The 14,805-nt window shown below is 36.8% G+C and overlaps 8 protein-coding genes across 8 annotated transcripts; 3 read left to right on the top strand and 5 right to left on the bottom strand.

Annotated features, from left to right (window-relative positions):
- Positions 1 to 98: 98 nt before the first annotated feature.
- Positions 99 to 2,003, bottom strand: C9374_004475 (uncharacterized protein; the record flags this gene model as incomplete). Its single annotated transcript, XM_044694118.1, has 4 exons — positions 99 to 286; positions 365 to 576; positions 631 to 813; positions 859 to 2,003. The coding sequence occupies 4 exons, from the start codon at positions 2,001 to 2,003 to the stop codon at positions 99 to 101; spliced, it is 1,728 nt and encodes a 575-aa protein (XP_044548817.1).
- Positions 2,004 to 2,680: 677 nt separating this feature from the next.
- On the top strand, positions 2,681 to 3,210 carry C9374_004474 (uncharacterized protein; the record flags this gene model as incomplete). Its single annotated transcript, XM_044694117.1, has 2 exons — positions 2,681 to 2,850; positions 2,928 to 3,210. The coding sequence occupies 2 exons, from the start codon at positions 2,681 to 2,683 to the stop codon at positions 3,208 to 3,210; spliced, it is 453 nt and encodes a 150-aa protein (XP_044548816.1).
- A 116-nt stretch (positions 3,211 to 3,326) lies between these two features.
- On the bottom strand, positions 3,327 to 4,775 carry C9374_004473 (uncharacterized protein; the record flags this gene model as incomplete). The annotated part of the gene is made up of 1 exon (XM_044694116.1): positions 3,327 to 4,775. One exon carries the CDS (start codon positions 4,773 to 4,775, stop codon positions 3,327 to 3,329), a length of 1,449 nt encoding a protein of 482 aa, XP_044548815.1.
- A 349-nt stretch (positions 4,776 to 5,124) lies between these two features.
- On the bottom strand, positions 5,125 to 7,736 carry C9374_004472 (uncharacterized protein; the record flags this gene model as incomplete). The annotated part of the gene is made up of 2 exons (XM_044694115.1): positions 5,125 to 5,717; positions 5,765 to 7,736. 2 exons carry the CDS (start codon positions 7,734 to 7,736, stop codon positions 5,125 to 5,127), a joined length of 2,565 nt encoding a protein of 854 aa, XP_044548814.1.
- Positions 7,737 to 8,195: 459 nt separating this feature from the next.
- Positions 8,196 to 9,236, top strand: C9374_004471 (uncharacterized protein; the record flags this gene model as incomplete). The annotated part of the gene is made up of 1 exon (XM_044694114.1): positions 8,196 to 9,236. The coding sequence occupies one exon, from the start codon at positions 8,196 to 8,198 to the stop codon at positions 9,234 to 9,236; it is 1,041 nt and encodes a 346-aa protein (XP_044548813.1).
- A 60-nt stretch (positions 9,237 to 9,296) lies between these two features.
- Positions 9,297 to 10,545, top strand: C9374_004470 (uncharacterized protein; the record flags this gene model as incomplete). The annotated part of the gene is made up of 4 exons (XM_044694113.1): positions 9,297 to 9,357; positions 9,487 to 9,697; positions 9,761 to 10,234; positions 10,293 to 10,545. 4 exons carry the CDS (start codon positions 9,297 to 9,299, stop codon positions 10,543 to 10,545), a joined length of 999 nt encoding a protein of 332 aa, XP_044548812.1.
- A 314-nt stretch (positions 10,546 to 10,859) lies between these two features.
- C9374_004469 (uncharacterized protein) lies at positions 10,860 to 12,807 on the bottom strand (the record flags this gene model as incomplete). The annotated part of the gene is made up of 2 exons (XM_044694111.1): positions 10,860 to 12,025; positions 12,114 to 12,807. 2 exons carry the CDS (start codon positions 12,805 to 12,807, stop codon positions 10,860 to 10,862), a joined length of 1,860 nt encoding a protein of 619 aa, XP_044548811.1.
- A 171-nt stretch (positions 12,808 to 12,978) lies between these two features.
- C9374_004468 (uncharacterized protein) lies at positions 12,979 to 14,395 on the bottom strand (the record flags this gene model as incomplete). Its single annotated transcript, XM_044694110.1, has 3 exons — positions 12,979 to 13,278; positions 13,375 to 13,787; positions 14,050 to 14,395. 3 exons carry the CDS (start codon positions 14,393 to 14,395, stop codon positions 12,979 to 12,981), a joined length of 1,059 nt encoding a protein of 352 aa, XP_044548810.1.
- Positions 14,396 to 14,805: the final 410 nt, after the last annotated feature.

Below are 14,805 nucleotides of genomic sequence, written 5' to 3'. Positions count from 1 at the left end.
GGAAACAGCTGATTCGTGATAAGTTGAAATAGAGTGATCACAGCCATCATTCTGATCATTTCAACTCGTACATGTGCCAAGTGGAAGCCAGTGCATCACTAAGGACTCTTGTTTTGATGTCTGTCTTTGAATTCTTTGATCAACTTTTGCTTTTGTTTTGATGTCTTTCTATTGACAATTGAGGTCATGGCTGGTGTAACAACTTCTATCAATTTGGTAAAAAGTACTGCAAGAAAACCAACTCCAAACAAAACGAATACAACTAGAACTAGTTTTGACATCTCATCTAAATTGATTTAAAATTAATGTAATTTCAACATGACAAACATGTTTGTTTAAGGACAAGGCTCGAGACCATACTTACGTTGGACATAAATGTCGCCATATCCAATGGTTGTCAGAGTGACAACAGCGAAATAAATAGCGGTACCGAAAGTCCATGTGTCTCCTTTGGAATCCTCAAGCAGATAGAAAAATAATGAGCCAATCAGAATGTAAATCAATATAAATACACCTAGATAAACAAGCTGTGCAAATGGACTTGTAAATGCCTTCGATATATTCTTAAATTTGTTTCTAGACCAATTTTCTTGTTGACACTTTCCAAATTGTAATCATAACATTACGTACCTCATGGAAGCCTTAATAATGGTGAATCGAACTATTCTCATCATGGTGTGTGACAGGATGTATAATACACATGTAGTGTTTGATAAAAATCTCTCACCGATAGCTGTGATCACTAGAGTAGTGAGGAAAAGACTAAAAAACGCAAAAACTACTACAAGAAACTGCCCACCTGGCGTTGAGGGGCTTAAATTATGTGAATACCAACCCATCATTCAAAAAAATTCTTACCTATAGTCACCATACCCTATGGTTAGCATTGTCGTTGAGGTAAAGTAAAATGAAGACAAATAATTCCACTTAGGAAGGTTGGTTAATGAGTATTGCATTATTGGCTCAAGGGCTGAATTATTCATGCTTCCATGTTCAAATAGTGGTTGGGACAAACGTAACAAATTGTCTTCATGACAATCTAGTGAGGAAGCTGTAACGTTTCCAGAGCTTATTGTTGTGTTTCTCAGCAATTCTAATTCATGACCTCCTTCAACCAACCAAATTGAAATACATAACAGAGCTATGAACAATAAATACGTTACAGACATGAACATTATCCACAAGCAATTAGTAATAAAGTCTCTGCATGAGAGCTGGTACGATTTCATGCGTTTGTGTAAAGTAGCAATGTCAATCAAGCCAAAATATTTGATTAAATTCTTATATTTGCCAAGAGCATACTCATGTCTATTAAATATACAAGAAAACACGTTATCACACACGTATAGATTTGTGGTCACATCTGCTTCATTAGTGTGATAACCATAAGTTTCGTAAAATTCAGCTAAATATTCTTCGATATCTTCCACGTCTGTCAGTACAAATTTGAACATCTCCAAATTTTCATAATTTACAAAGTGGTTCTTAGAAAACATGGCATTCGGAAAGTAACATTGTGAAACGACACAGTATTTTTCGTTTGGATTTGTAGGTGTTGTTAATTGTCGAAGAGTTAACCTTCTTTCACGCCTTGAGTGAATACTTTGATCTATTGAGCCTTCTTGCTCGAGATTCAGATTTTGAGGGGAATTTGGAGTCGAGAAAAAGTAATTCTTCAATAATGTCAGTGATGTGGTAGCACCAGACATGGTTTTCAATTCGATCATGTCGGATTCAGTATCATCACGCTTACTGTTGTCTGCAAGAGAATAATAAGGAGCTTCAAAATCTTCTGTACTCCTGCTTTCGGTTTGAAGAATTGGTAATTGAATTGCTACAGAAGTACCAACCATGTGGTCCTGGATCTCATGATGATCAGAATTATATTTTCCCTTACTCGCATTTTTCTGTTGATCCCGCATAGATGAATCCTCCTCGTGCCTTAATTCTGCTGTACTCCCTCCTTCCGCTCTTGTAACTGAACGGGAGGGGTGTGTTTCCATTTTTAAATCTTGGAAATGGGATGTATTCGAGTGTAACTGTCCAAGTGTGTGTGTTGATGTTTGTTGGAAGGTCCAGCATGAGGTCAGTTGTAAATTGAGTGTTTACCTGTAACAACAAGGAATTTCTTGTGAACAAGCAGCAGTTTTTCATACGCTCAAGATTTGATCATTAATGGACACAAAAACCATGTTTTCGAAATGATCATAATAAAAAACACAATTGACTACCAAACAATTATTAATTTCAATATGCCATCCTGTGGGCGTGATCTTTTTGAAACTCGATGTTAGAATCAACAAAAAGAAGGTGACAAGATGAATGCATTTTTTTCTAATTCAACTCTTCACATTACAATAACACTTACTATTTTGGAGAATCAACTACAAACAAGATCCATTGTCGGAATGGAGGCGAAGGGATCAGTATGACGGCATGAGATTTAGAATCTATTACTCTTCATTCATTTTCAAAAGAAAAATTATTCACGCCTCAACACACAAGCATTCCCTTTTGCTGCTCAGCGCACACGATTGGGAATCAAAAAGCTTCAACTAGAATCTCACACACAAAGAGTTCGTTAGAGAGTTTCATCATCATCTTTACACGGAACACTCGAGTAATATCATCATCCAAAATTATTTCATCATCACTGAGAATAAACAATATATTCATCATCATGACTTCCATGGACGCCAAACTCGTAAAAGATCACGACAAGAAAGAAACATCGGATCAAAATGCTTCACCAAATCCAGGATCATCAAGTACTGAATTATGTTGCTTGGGGCCCTCCCATCTGCTATTTGGAGATACTCGGACCACTAATGCATATTTTGCATACTTTCTGTGGTTTTCAAGTGTTTTAACTTGTTGTATCATATTTCCTCCACTCGCCACTTATTTCCTCATCTACAACATCCAAGGAAATATGTTCGGGATGGAATGAATGAAGCAATGAGTAGCGGCTCAGCAGGTGTTGTTGATTTATCCATTAAAAAACAAGAGTCAGAAACTGCAACTCAACGAGTGAGAGGAGAAGTCGAAAATGAAAATGTGGATACCAATCGACTCATGTGGGTCATGTTGAGTGTCATGTTGACAGTCTTGTGTTGGGTGCCGGGAATTGTTTTCAATTTGGTTTTGTGTGCTTGTTGTGTTGGACCATTGCACACAGAGAAGGACCAGAGTGCTGAAGCAGAGGTTTAAAATGTTGTTTGCTCTAAATCTGTCAACAAATGTGATGATGCATTCTGTATTTATAACAAATTTATCACTAATTGATTAGTACTTTTTGTAATTTATAAATTATAACAGTAAAAAGGTCAAAATTCCTTATCAAATAAGGTTTGAAAATGTTGAGCTGGAGACGAGGTGGTTTCGATAAATCCTGTCGATCTTGAAACTCTTAAAATGGATGGAGGAGATTGCAGTAAGGAATGTTCTTTTGATTTGGCTCTAGCTGTGGTCTGAGAGTTACTGTCTTTGTTCTCAAAGACAGTGCTAATTGTAGATGTCTTTTCATCACTGCTGGTAATAATGAGTGGAATATTAGGTAAGACTTGTTTGTCTTTTGAATGTGTACTCTTTGACAAATTATTATGATTCGTGACAAGCTCAGTTGGTAGAGCACTCTCACTCTTAAATCTTTTCATGTCTGCAATCGTGACACTCTTTTTGTTGTATATATTTTGTGTGAGAGGTGAGCACTTGAATTGATGCAACTTGTCATTCATGAGCCTTAAATTATATTCACACTTCTTCTTCATGCCTTCTTGTTTGTCTTGTTCGAAAAACCCTTCTACCTGATTCCATTTTGAGATGGCTTCTTTTTTACATCTGACAAGTAAGTCGGCCGTCTTTTGGTTGAGTCCTGCAAAGTGGGGCTGAAGAGCGTCCTTGTATTGATAAATGTATTCATATCGAGCCATTAATGTGTCACATTTTGACACTTTTTGAGAGCCAGAAAAATCATACTTGTCCTCATCAGGAAATTCAATAGATGATGGTATTTGTAAAATTCTTGACGCATACGACTCAACACTCTTGATTTTTTGTTTTTGATCTCGATCTTCATTTGAATTGGTATGGTCTACCTCTTCTTCTTGTTGATCTCTTAGATTTACAGTCTTTATCATTGGAAGCTTTTTGTCTACCTTTTTGGTTGGAACGTTATTTTTGTTCTCTCGTTGTTTTTGCACGTTGGGTGATTCGTTTTCCTTATTTTCCTTCTGGTCATCAACACTTTCTGTCACTCCCTTCAAAACACTCTTTTGCTTCTTTTTGATCTTTTTCATTTCAATAGGTGGTGCAATATGTTCCACAAATGCATTCCATTTGTTTTTTTCATTCTCTCTATATTTCTGAAATTTCGAATAATGTCCAACAATCTTTTCTGGAATCATTCTCTCAAGATATTGAGTCGCTTCCTCTTCTTCATCCACTTCTTGAAATCGACAACGAAAATGTTTTCTCTGAAATGATCCATTTCCTTTCATATTTTGCAAAATATTCAATTGATTCTTGTATTTTCGATAATCATTGGCAGAATGATCACTACCTATAAATGAAGAATTATTAAGAGTCATTGAACTTGTATCGATCATTCCAGAAGAAAGCACTGGTTGAGAAGAATGATGATTTCTCTCGATAACTGGATCTTTGGTTATTGAAAGAATGCTAGCGTCCTTTTGGGATGAAGTATTGACAATGGAATACTTGTTTTCAAAGAGTGATTGCGAATGGATGAGGTTTGCATCGATTTGTTTTTCCATTTGTTCGATTTGGGCAGATATAGTGTCGAGGGTATTTCTATTGCTGTTACTGTTGGTTGTTGTTGTTGTTCGAAGAGGTCCCGAACGTTGATGGAGATCGGTCATGGTCAACCTGTATTTTCAAATAATTTTTTTCCTACTTGTAAATTTGAGGAGATAGGGCCAACTACAATTTCTATATTTGTAATTAAGGATTTCAAATATTGAAATCTAAAAGGGTGTTGGTTGGACATTGGCATCTCCATTGTTTCAATCACCAAGACAAGTAAACTCTTCAACCATGGTAAGAGTTTATTGATGAAATGCTCTCGACCCTTGTAACATTCGAGTTCAAAGTGATCGTCTTTGATTATTGTTGAGAAAAACTAGAGGCAAATGATTTTCTACAAATAGCAACATCAATTTGAGGTATAGAATTGGCCAATACTTCTTCAACCACTTCATCTTCAGTATCAAAGGTAAAATTCAGCAATTTTAGTACTTTTAGCGCTTGATTCGTCTTTAACTGTTTCAAACATTCAATGCTCAGTACCAAAAGTCGATTTCTATCATCATACTCGGCAATAAACTTTTCACACACTGTATTATTAATGAGAAAGTTCTCAAAGGCCAATCGTGATGAGAAATGTGTCGAGATGTGAAGTCTCTTAATGACCGTATTTTGGGCGAGGCCATCCATAAAGGCAGAAAAACGAGTGGCATTGCTGAATGAATTGGCAACTGTGAGAGAGGTGATATTAGAATTTGATAAATTCCTGGCTGCAGTAGCACCTAAATGTAAAAAGAAGACCAAAGAAAGTTTGGTAATGGAAGAGTTTCGAAGAAGGCCGTTCAAAGTACATTCTGAACGTGGTCTTTGATTCTCGGTTTGAGGTTCTGAAATTTCCAAAGATTTTAACGAAGGGATACAATTCGATTCCAAAAACTCTGAAAATTTGGTATCTGTATGAGGTCATTCTCTGAGAATTGAAGAGAGAGATGACATAAACTCTTCATAATAGGAGTTTTAGCGTTCATTAAGAGTTCTAGTGGAGAATAACTCAAACCAGTGAGAATTAAAGCTTTGATTTTGTTGTCTGAATGGTAGAATAGTCGCTCCAGCATCTTGCTAGAAATATTACAGAGGTGTATTCTTTGAATGTAACATAGTGGTGACAAGTCCATCAGAGAATTTTGAATATTTTCTGGAAAATATAAACAAGTTTGAAAGTTTCGTAGATTGGGAAATCTGTGCAAATGAGAAATGGCCTTATTCACAGAAATAAAGGACTGGTTCAAATTAATATTGCTGACCATTGTATCAAAAGTAGGATTGGGCTCGTACAGAAAAGTTTCTTGTGTGCTACTGTCATTTGCAGTGTCATCATTATTCATAGTATTTGGGAAATCAAAATTTAAATATATGGACTTCAATCTGGAGCATATAGCGACAGTATTTTCGGACGAAAATGCGTGTTGTGGAATGGAGGAGATATAAGGTTTCACAAAGGGTGAATTGGGATAATCCAAGCAGCTTTTAACCAGCTTGTAGCGCCTCTTATAAAAATGCAAGACCTGCATAAACATTTGTAGTTCGTTTTGCATGTTTGAGGAAGGCAAGTTGTTGCTTGTTGTTGATGTTGTTGTCAGCACAGTGGATATTTTCAAGTGGTGTACATGATTGAAAATTGGAGCATAAAGCATGCACAGGACTTCCATGTCAGATCTTGTGATTGAATGGTTCTGAGTATTCAAGCTCGTTGAAACATTGGAATTTTGTGATAATGGAACTATTTCTTGTTGTGAGTTCTCACCATTATTGCTGAATGAATTGATAAATGGGTCGAATGGCTCTGTAGTAAATACCAGCTCCACATTAAGGTATGGTATAAACGAACAGGATATAGTTGATCTTGCAAAAGAGTTTCGTATCAATTGCTGAGAAAATACCTCTCGATGTGCATGGTTAAACGCCAAATTCAAATAAAACTTCAAGGGCAAGTAAGGTAAAAAGCTCAAAATTACGTATTTGATATCGATGGGTAATTCTTTCAGGCGAGTTAAGGTATAGGTTTTTTGTTTCTTGTTGGGTCGATTGAATTTGCCACTATTACTATTAGAGCGTGATCTTGCAAGAGGTTCTTGAATGTCGTCATCTGTGTACATTTGATGGTTGTAATACTCAAAGGGGTTTACCATTCGAATAATGGGAGATGTTGGCTCTTCGTTGTGTTGAGGTGCTTGAGCAAATGTCGTACAAGTACTCACTCGATCTTGTTTAAAACTTTGTTGTGATAAAAGGATCAGATTTTCGCTCAATTCTTGTGTAAGGGTCGTGTGCATGGAAGCGTCAATACTTTCTTGCTCAGAGAGTATTTGTGAAAGAACCATAATGGGATCGTCATTGGTTCGACCTGGGTCTAACATTTGTTCATCTTCAGCCGAGAGAGCGAGTGGCATATTGAAACTGTCATTGATTGAGGTAAAATTTGAAGCGCCATCCCAATAAGTATTTCCAAAATCATGATATATATTCGCCACTGATGTCATTGTAATATTGTCGTCGTTGATGTTGCTCGTCGGATTATTGGCATTTCCAAATACATTAAATACTGTATCACTCAAGCAAGCAGAAGGAGGAGAAGGTAGTGCTTCATGATCTTGAAATTTCAAAGAATTTGGTGTTGTGTTAATCTTCAAAGCACTCAAAGAAAGAGATGTATTTGGTGATGATGATGTTGATGTAGCACCTTGTTGGGTAAAAGGGTTGATGATCTCTCCTCCATGATCATGATGTTCAATCTTTAGAGAGGGAGAAGGGTGCTTGAAGGCTTGTTGTTGTGTGGTCGTTTCATTCAGAGAGCTTTCAATAAATTGCAATGAAGAGGGATGTGTTTTTGGTGTTTTTCGTTTGGAACGATGACGTATTGGAGTTGTTGTTGATGATGATGGCACATCGGAACGGAAAGGTTGTTGAGTCATTGTAATGAACAAGAGGAATGTTGGTTCAAATCAACATCATGTATAAAGATTCGAATCAACAAAAACACCAAAGCCAAATGCTAACCAATACACTCAACAAGCCTCTTCTTCTAATTGGAAATTTGTTGATGTTGGCTGGCTTGAGAATTGATGACTCTTGGGAAATTTTTGTTTTGCTTTTAAAAAATGTAACGGTCAGATTTTTAAGATGGCGGTGCAGTATTCATTAGTTCCAATTATTCATTCGAGATGATTCCTCGCTTCTTTATAATTACATCTTCTAAACCTAGTCCACGTTTGCCAAAATCCTTCGGATCCGTGTTGAATATCCGATTTGTTCAAACCACACCTCTTCTGTTCTTTCCAGGTGCAAGACATGACGTTCAAGGAACCAGGAACACCATCTTCAAATTGTTTCTAAACAAATGAACTCAATCAACATATCCCGTCAAACAAAAAATGTCACAACAACAAGAATCAGTCACCTCTTCTTCCTCACAAGATGATACCACTCCACCTTCTACCTCTTCACTACCCAGTAATCAACAATACAATCGACGGCCACGAATGGAACCACAAATCTCTCCCCAAGAAAAGCAACATGCCATTCAACTATTAGCTCAGAAGATTCAAAGCATTTCCGAACCTAGCATCATTGTTCTGGCAGGCTCAGGTCTTTCGGTAGCTAGTGGAATACCGGATTTTCGTTCACCTGGAATTGGCATCTTTGTGAATGGAAGTCTCGACAAGTACAATCTTCCAGATCCTACTGCCATCTTTGAGAAGAATTATTTCATGGAAAATCCAAAACCATTCTATGAGTTACGTCGAGAAATGTTCATGAAAGAATACATGCCCACAAAAAGTCATTACTTTTTGAAATTATTACAAGATAAAAACAAATTGATGAGATTATTCACTCAGAATATTGATGGATTGGAAAGAAAGTGTGGAATCTCGAAAGATCTTGTTGTACATTGTCATGGTACTTTTGAAACTTATCATTGTGTGAAATGTAAGAAGGAATATTCAAGAAAGGAGGTGAATGAAAAATTGATGACAACCACTGAACAAGACACCGTTCCAGTTCCATTCTGTGACGCATGTGGACAAGTCCTTAAACCAGATATTGTCATGTACGGCGAAGACCTACCTGAAGAATTTGGAAAGTGTGTCTTTAGTGATTTGAAAAAACACAAAAACTGTCAACTATTCATGGTCATTGGAACTAGTTTACAGGTGTATCCAGTTGCCTTAATTCCCAATTATGCACCTCAAGGAACCATGAGAGTACTCATTAATCGAGAGCGATGTGGTGCCTTTTATAACATGCAATCGGCAGTGAGAGAAATGGATGGAGTGAAAAATCATCATTTGGATTTGTATTTGGGAGGACAAGAAGACACGATTGATTCCTATATTGAACAATTAGTGAAAGAATTGGGATGGGAGGAGGAATTGCAACAACTCGTTGAGCAGGGTCCTCCCACTGAACTTTGAATTGTTGGTCTTTGTTTACGGACGCCATACTCTTGAAAATTGCAAATTGCAACATAAAAAATGTCTCAACAAAACACAGAGCATGTCGGACAATGCGTTGGAAAACATCTTGTATGGTTGGGTATGTGGTGTTTTTGAAATAGTCCTCATTTGTGGATGGACCATGGATAATAATGGATGATGAACAACGACATGCTATGATCATTCCGATCGGAATCAATGTTTCAAAATCATTTCGGAATGATGATAGATTGTGATCCAGGACATGATGACTTTTTTGCTATTTTAATGTGTATTCATCCCGATATTAAATTATTAGGAATTTCCACTGTAGGAGGAAATCAAACTGTTGAAAAAACAACCCTCAATGCATTGAAGGCTATTACTGCTATGGGTTCTGATTTTGCAGAGGTGCCAGTAGTGAAAGGACAAGCAAAACCAATGGTACGACCAGCAAAGCAGTAAGTATTGCGTGTGTATAACAATGAACTTGTTAAATTTATTTGCTCCACTGCTACAAATAGTTGTGCTGAAATTCATGGTGAAACAGGTCTTGATGGACCAACATTTCCAAAGCTGACAAAAACAGCAATCACAGATGAAAAAGCTGTCAATTACATGTATAAGGTTATTTCATCTCAGGATAGACCCGTTAATTTAATTTGCACAGGTCAATTCACCAACGCTGCTCTTTTATTGATTTTATATCCAGAAATCAAATCGAAAATTGCACAAATAATAGTCATGGGTGGAGCTATTGGATTTGGAAACACAAGTCCTGCAGCAGAATTTAATATTGAGGGTGATCCTGAAGCTGCTTCAGTTTTGTTTGAGTCTGGTTTGAAGGTTGTTATGTGTCCTTTGGAAGTTACGCACACTGCATTGGCCACACCTCAAATTCTTGAACGGTGCGACAAGATGAATTCCAAATTTGGAGCTATTTGCAAAGAATTGCTCATGTTTTTCAAGGATACCTATAAGAGAGTATTTTTCATGGAGTAAGTTTTATTTGTGAATTCACAGTTTAAAAGGAACTCAAAATGAAACTTTCTGTAGAGATCCTCCTTTGCATGATCCATGTACAATTGCCTACCTTTTGAATCCTTCTTTATTTACCCTGGAATTTATGCGAGTTGATGTGGAGTGTTCTTCCAGATTCTGCAATGGACGGACTGTGTGTGATGTTTACCACATGTCCAACCAGCCAAAGAATGTCCATGTTGCAACAAAGGTGAATGTCTCCGGTTTTTGGGATTTGCTTTTCGAATGTTTGCATTTGGTCGATAAGGTGACATGTCTCAATCATTAAAATACCAAAATTATGCCATAAATGTGATCGCTTTTTACAGGGCTTCAAGGAATTTTAACTTCCACATCAGCAAGCGGAGCGATAGGTTTGAATCCGTTCGTTTATCCATAGATCCTTACTGTCAAATCCGTGAGGGAAATGCCAGAATGGGCATGAATCACAGGAATGTGGGTACTGAAACGATTGCACTTAAATGGTTGCGAGTAGACACGACTGAAAAATGCTCGGTCGTTTTGGTTGCAAGAAAAAATTCAAAAAATTGTTGAACCTTGTTCTCTCTCATCAACACCCAATTATTGTGATGGTCTCGGTGATTAATTCTTGCGTCTCTTCACGGTTTCTCCTGTTGAGACGGACACATCGTTCTGTGATGACGCAGAGTCTGTCTTACTATGGCTAGATAAAATGGTAATGCCAATCGAGCTCTCCTCATCGTTTTTAAGGACGTCATTCTCCTTTTTCACAAATGACATCATCTCTGAGGCTGCTTGATGTGAGGAAACATTGCCATTTCTTCGCATACAGAATAAAGGCATTCCCTTTTTCTTGAGCAATCTCCTAAACATGTAAATAAGAACCAATAGAGTAATTCCTCCCACGGTCACGAATAGAGCATTTCTCAACCATTGACTACCATTCAATTTTCTCCAAGTATCAATAATAATTTTAGCTTCCCATGTATGCCAAGAATTTCCATCAGAATGCACCAAATAAGAGCGTTCATTAGCACCATATAACCCCAAATCCAGCAAAGCAACAGTATTGGAAAATCTAAAACCATTCTCCTGGGCTTGAGCTAGTTTCTGAGCTGTGAATTGGCGAACACAATCTGTTAAAAACATGGGACCACCAGTAAGCATGACGTTGGCGTATCTTGCAAAAGGAATATAACTTAATATTTTCCATCGAAAAGTTTCAAATTTTGCTCTCATTGTTACAAACTGGAAAAATTCAGAATCTTTCACACCAATAAGAAAATCATTCGAAAAGCCAAATGGATAAGTTTTTGGAACAATCGCTGAAAATCTTGTTGGGGAATTCACAATTTCCAATACATCCCTAGTAATTTCTTGAAGAGATGATTCTAAACCTGTGCTAGAATCGCCTTCTGATGATGGTACAACTTGAGATTTTTGTAAAGCGCTTTCTAATTGATTCAGGAAGGTCTTCATTTTCTCAAGCAAGTATGACTTTCGAAGGAAAAACCCTTCAGTGACATGATACAACTCCATATATCGAAGAATGGGTTCGATATTTCTCTGTGGTCGAATATCTAAATCGCTGTAGACACCTCCAATTCGTGATAACCAGCAATATCTGATGATATCAATTTTTTGAATCTTTTGTGGCAGGCTCTTGAAAAAATACTCATAATAATTCTTATTGAATTCAGAGACAGATTTCCAATCTTGAGTTTGTAAATATTCTTCCATGTCAGTGTCTGACCACAATTTGTAAGAATAATCAAACTTGAAGTTGTCTATTCCATATTAGTATTTTTGAAAATATTTTTCACACATTATAGTTTTTTCAAACACATAGTTGAACATTTGAATCATTCTACTCACCACTCAATGTCATGGAATTTTCAATAAATGAGTTGGCAACAACATTTTTAAACTGCCACTGCTCAGGTGAGAGTTTCCAATGATTAGGCAATTGTGAAATATTACTTGTCTTGAACGTTTGATGAATCACTCTTGGCACTGACTGTGAACGAATCAAAACATTCGAATAAATTTGAATTAATTTTTCGTAATTTTGTCTAAATGTCTCACTAAATAATTTAGCATTGCTCGCTCGGACTCGTTCCTGTTTCATTTTCAATTCATGAAATAATTTCAAAATTTGCGTCAAATCGTCAGAAAATTTTGCAATTCCATACTCGTGAATCACATGTATTCCTGTTTCTTTTTCTGCTTGTAAAATGACATTGACTTTTGCTTGTAAATCATATTCTGATGGAGATTTGATCATCATGTTAAATTGGTCTTCAACAAATCGAAGTCCAGTTTGAGAAAATAAATTAGAGTTCCATCGTACCAATCTCAACACGGGGACAATCCATAATGCAACAATCAATAAGACCGTTGCAAAAAAGGAAAATATAAAGACGGATCTATATTTTGTATTACAACAACAACAGCATGTTTCTCGTATGGAAATGCCTGTAGAATTCCTTGTTGATGATGCATCGGAGGAGGATATAGATAACGAGGGCAAAGATGATGACACTTTTTGCTTGTCAAACGAGGGAGACATTTTTTCGAATGCTCGGGTTCTGATCTACAAAGGTCAGGGTGTGAACATGGGTTTTGTAGATGTAATTTAATTCACATCTCGTTTCAAGGTACACTGCATTACAATCACAAGTGTTAGGGAAAAGAAAATTGTACAACCGTTTCATTTATCTAATTTATTTAAATCTAATTTTTAATTATCCTTCTTATTGTCTTCTTGTCTTGCACTTCGATGAGTTTCCATTGTTCTTGTGACTCTGTTGAAAGGAGTGTAACCATCTGTGGTAATATATTCCCACAAAACATAGGCCCAAGAATCAATAGTCTTCAAATTATTGTAAAATTCTGGTGCTACTTGTCTCACTTTTGGTAAATTGCAGCATGGAATCTTTGGGAAATCATGATGTTCGTTGTGATATCCAACATTGAACATGAGCCAATTTCCTGGTCCATAATAGCTATAAGTTTCTTGACCAGGTTTTGTCACATAGTGCTGTAATCATTGAATAATGCAAATTATTTAAATTAATCGTCATTCAATTCACACGAATAAACATTTGATTTTTCAAACATTTCAATATTGACTTACCTCAGAAATAAAGTGTCCACTCAATGGATGAGGACCCAATCCCAAAAAGCTTGAACCCAAAAAGTAGAAAGGAGCCAACCATGTTCCCGACAAGTAATAAATTGCAGCCATGAAGGCAATCACAATAACATTGTTCACCCATTCATAAAAAGTTAATTTCTTTGGTGCAACAAAGATTGGTCTCAAGCTGTAAAAGAAGACCATAAAGAAGACGTGAATGAATTTGGTCCACTTGGATTGGATGAGCAAAGCTTCAATACGAGTACTAATATCAGTGTCAACACCAACCACTCCTTGGTACATATGGTGATCATGATGATAACGTTTGAAGGACATTGTGTATGGCACTCCGAGTGGAAGATTACCAAAGATTGCCATGTAGAGATTGTATTCAAACTTTTCAAATCCCAATCCTATTTTCAAAGTTGTTGAACAGGAGTGGACGAGGCCATGCGGAGTAATGAGATGAAATAATATGTGATGAACAGGATAATGAAATTTCATATGGTGGTAGCCGACAGAAATGAATAAATGTGCCGTGAGCAATGTTTGCCATCACGAGGGCCAAATTCAATTAGTCCATTATATATTGGTGGGAATGACCAAATCATCATCATTCAGGCAAATAAATTTGTGTTATTAAATTACATTGTTGCACAATTAACTTCAACCTACCGTGTGTCAATTCATGAATACCGACTGTCAAACTAGTATTACAAGTTCCACCAATGATCCACATCACAGCAAGCCACACATACCAAGCAGGACGGTATGTAACAAGAAGGTAGCAGCTCAAGAATTGAATCAAAACAAGAGCAGTGATCTTGTACTTGGTGGCAGGATCAATTCCGTAGAGTTCTTTGATTTGTGGATAACGTTTCAAAATTTCCTTCTTTCTCTTCCAGTGTGGCTCATCTTGCTTGGACCACAAAAAGTCTTTCAAATTGAGAACAGATGGATCCACTCCATCATATTCCTTGCTATTATTCTTGGAGGTATTGTTCAGCGTAGCTGCAGTCATGATGATCAGGAGAATAAGAGAGTATTTGCTTTTGGTTTTGATGAAAAGTTTCAAATACGAGTTCGTTCGGGTTCCTATGGAGAGAGTCTCTTGTGCGCAGAGGATTGAAAAAGCTCAACAATTCGTTTTATGAAGAGGGTCGATGGTTGGTCGAGGCTTTTTTTTGATGAAATTTTGGATGCCTCGAATATTCTTTCAACGTCCACTCAACGAAAAGAATATTCCTTAAAAGGTGAGGATAATTTGAATAAGGTAAAATGAGGTGACCGAATCGCAGTGAACTTGGTGGAGACTTGAGTTATCTCAATTCATGTACATGGTTATGAAAACAAGGTTGTAAAGTAACAATCTCTGGTTTAGACAAATAGATCAATACAGCAGATTGTTCAATTTTTAACGACGTGCGACAT

This window comes from Naegleria lovaniensis (assembly GCF_003324165.1).
Source record: "Naegleria lovaniensis strain ATCC 30569 chromosome Unknown tig021, whole genome shotgun sequence".
Classification (NCBI taxonomy): Eukaryota; Heterolobosea; class Eutetramitea; order Acrasida; family Naegleriidae; genus Naegleria; species Naegleria lovaniensis.
Note: the sequence above shows the minus strand (reverse complement) of the source record. Positions and strands in the feature narration are given on the sequence as shown.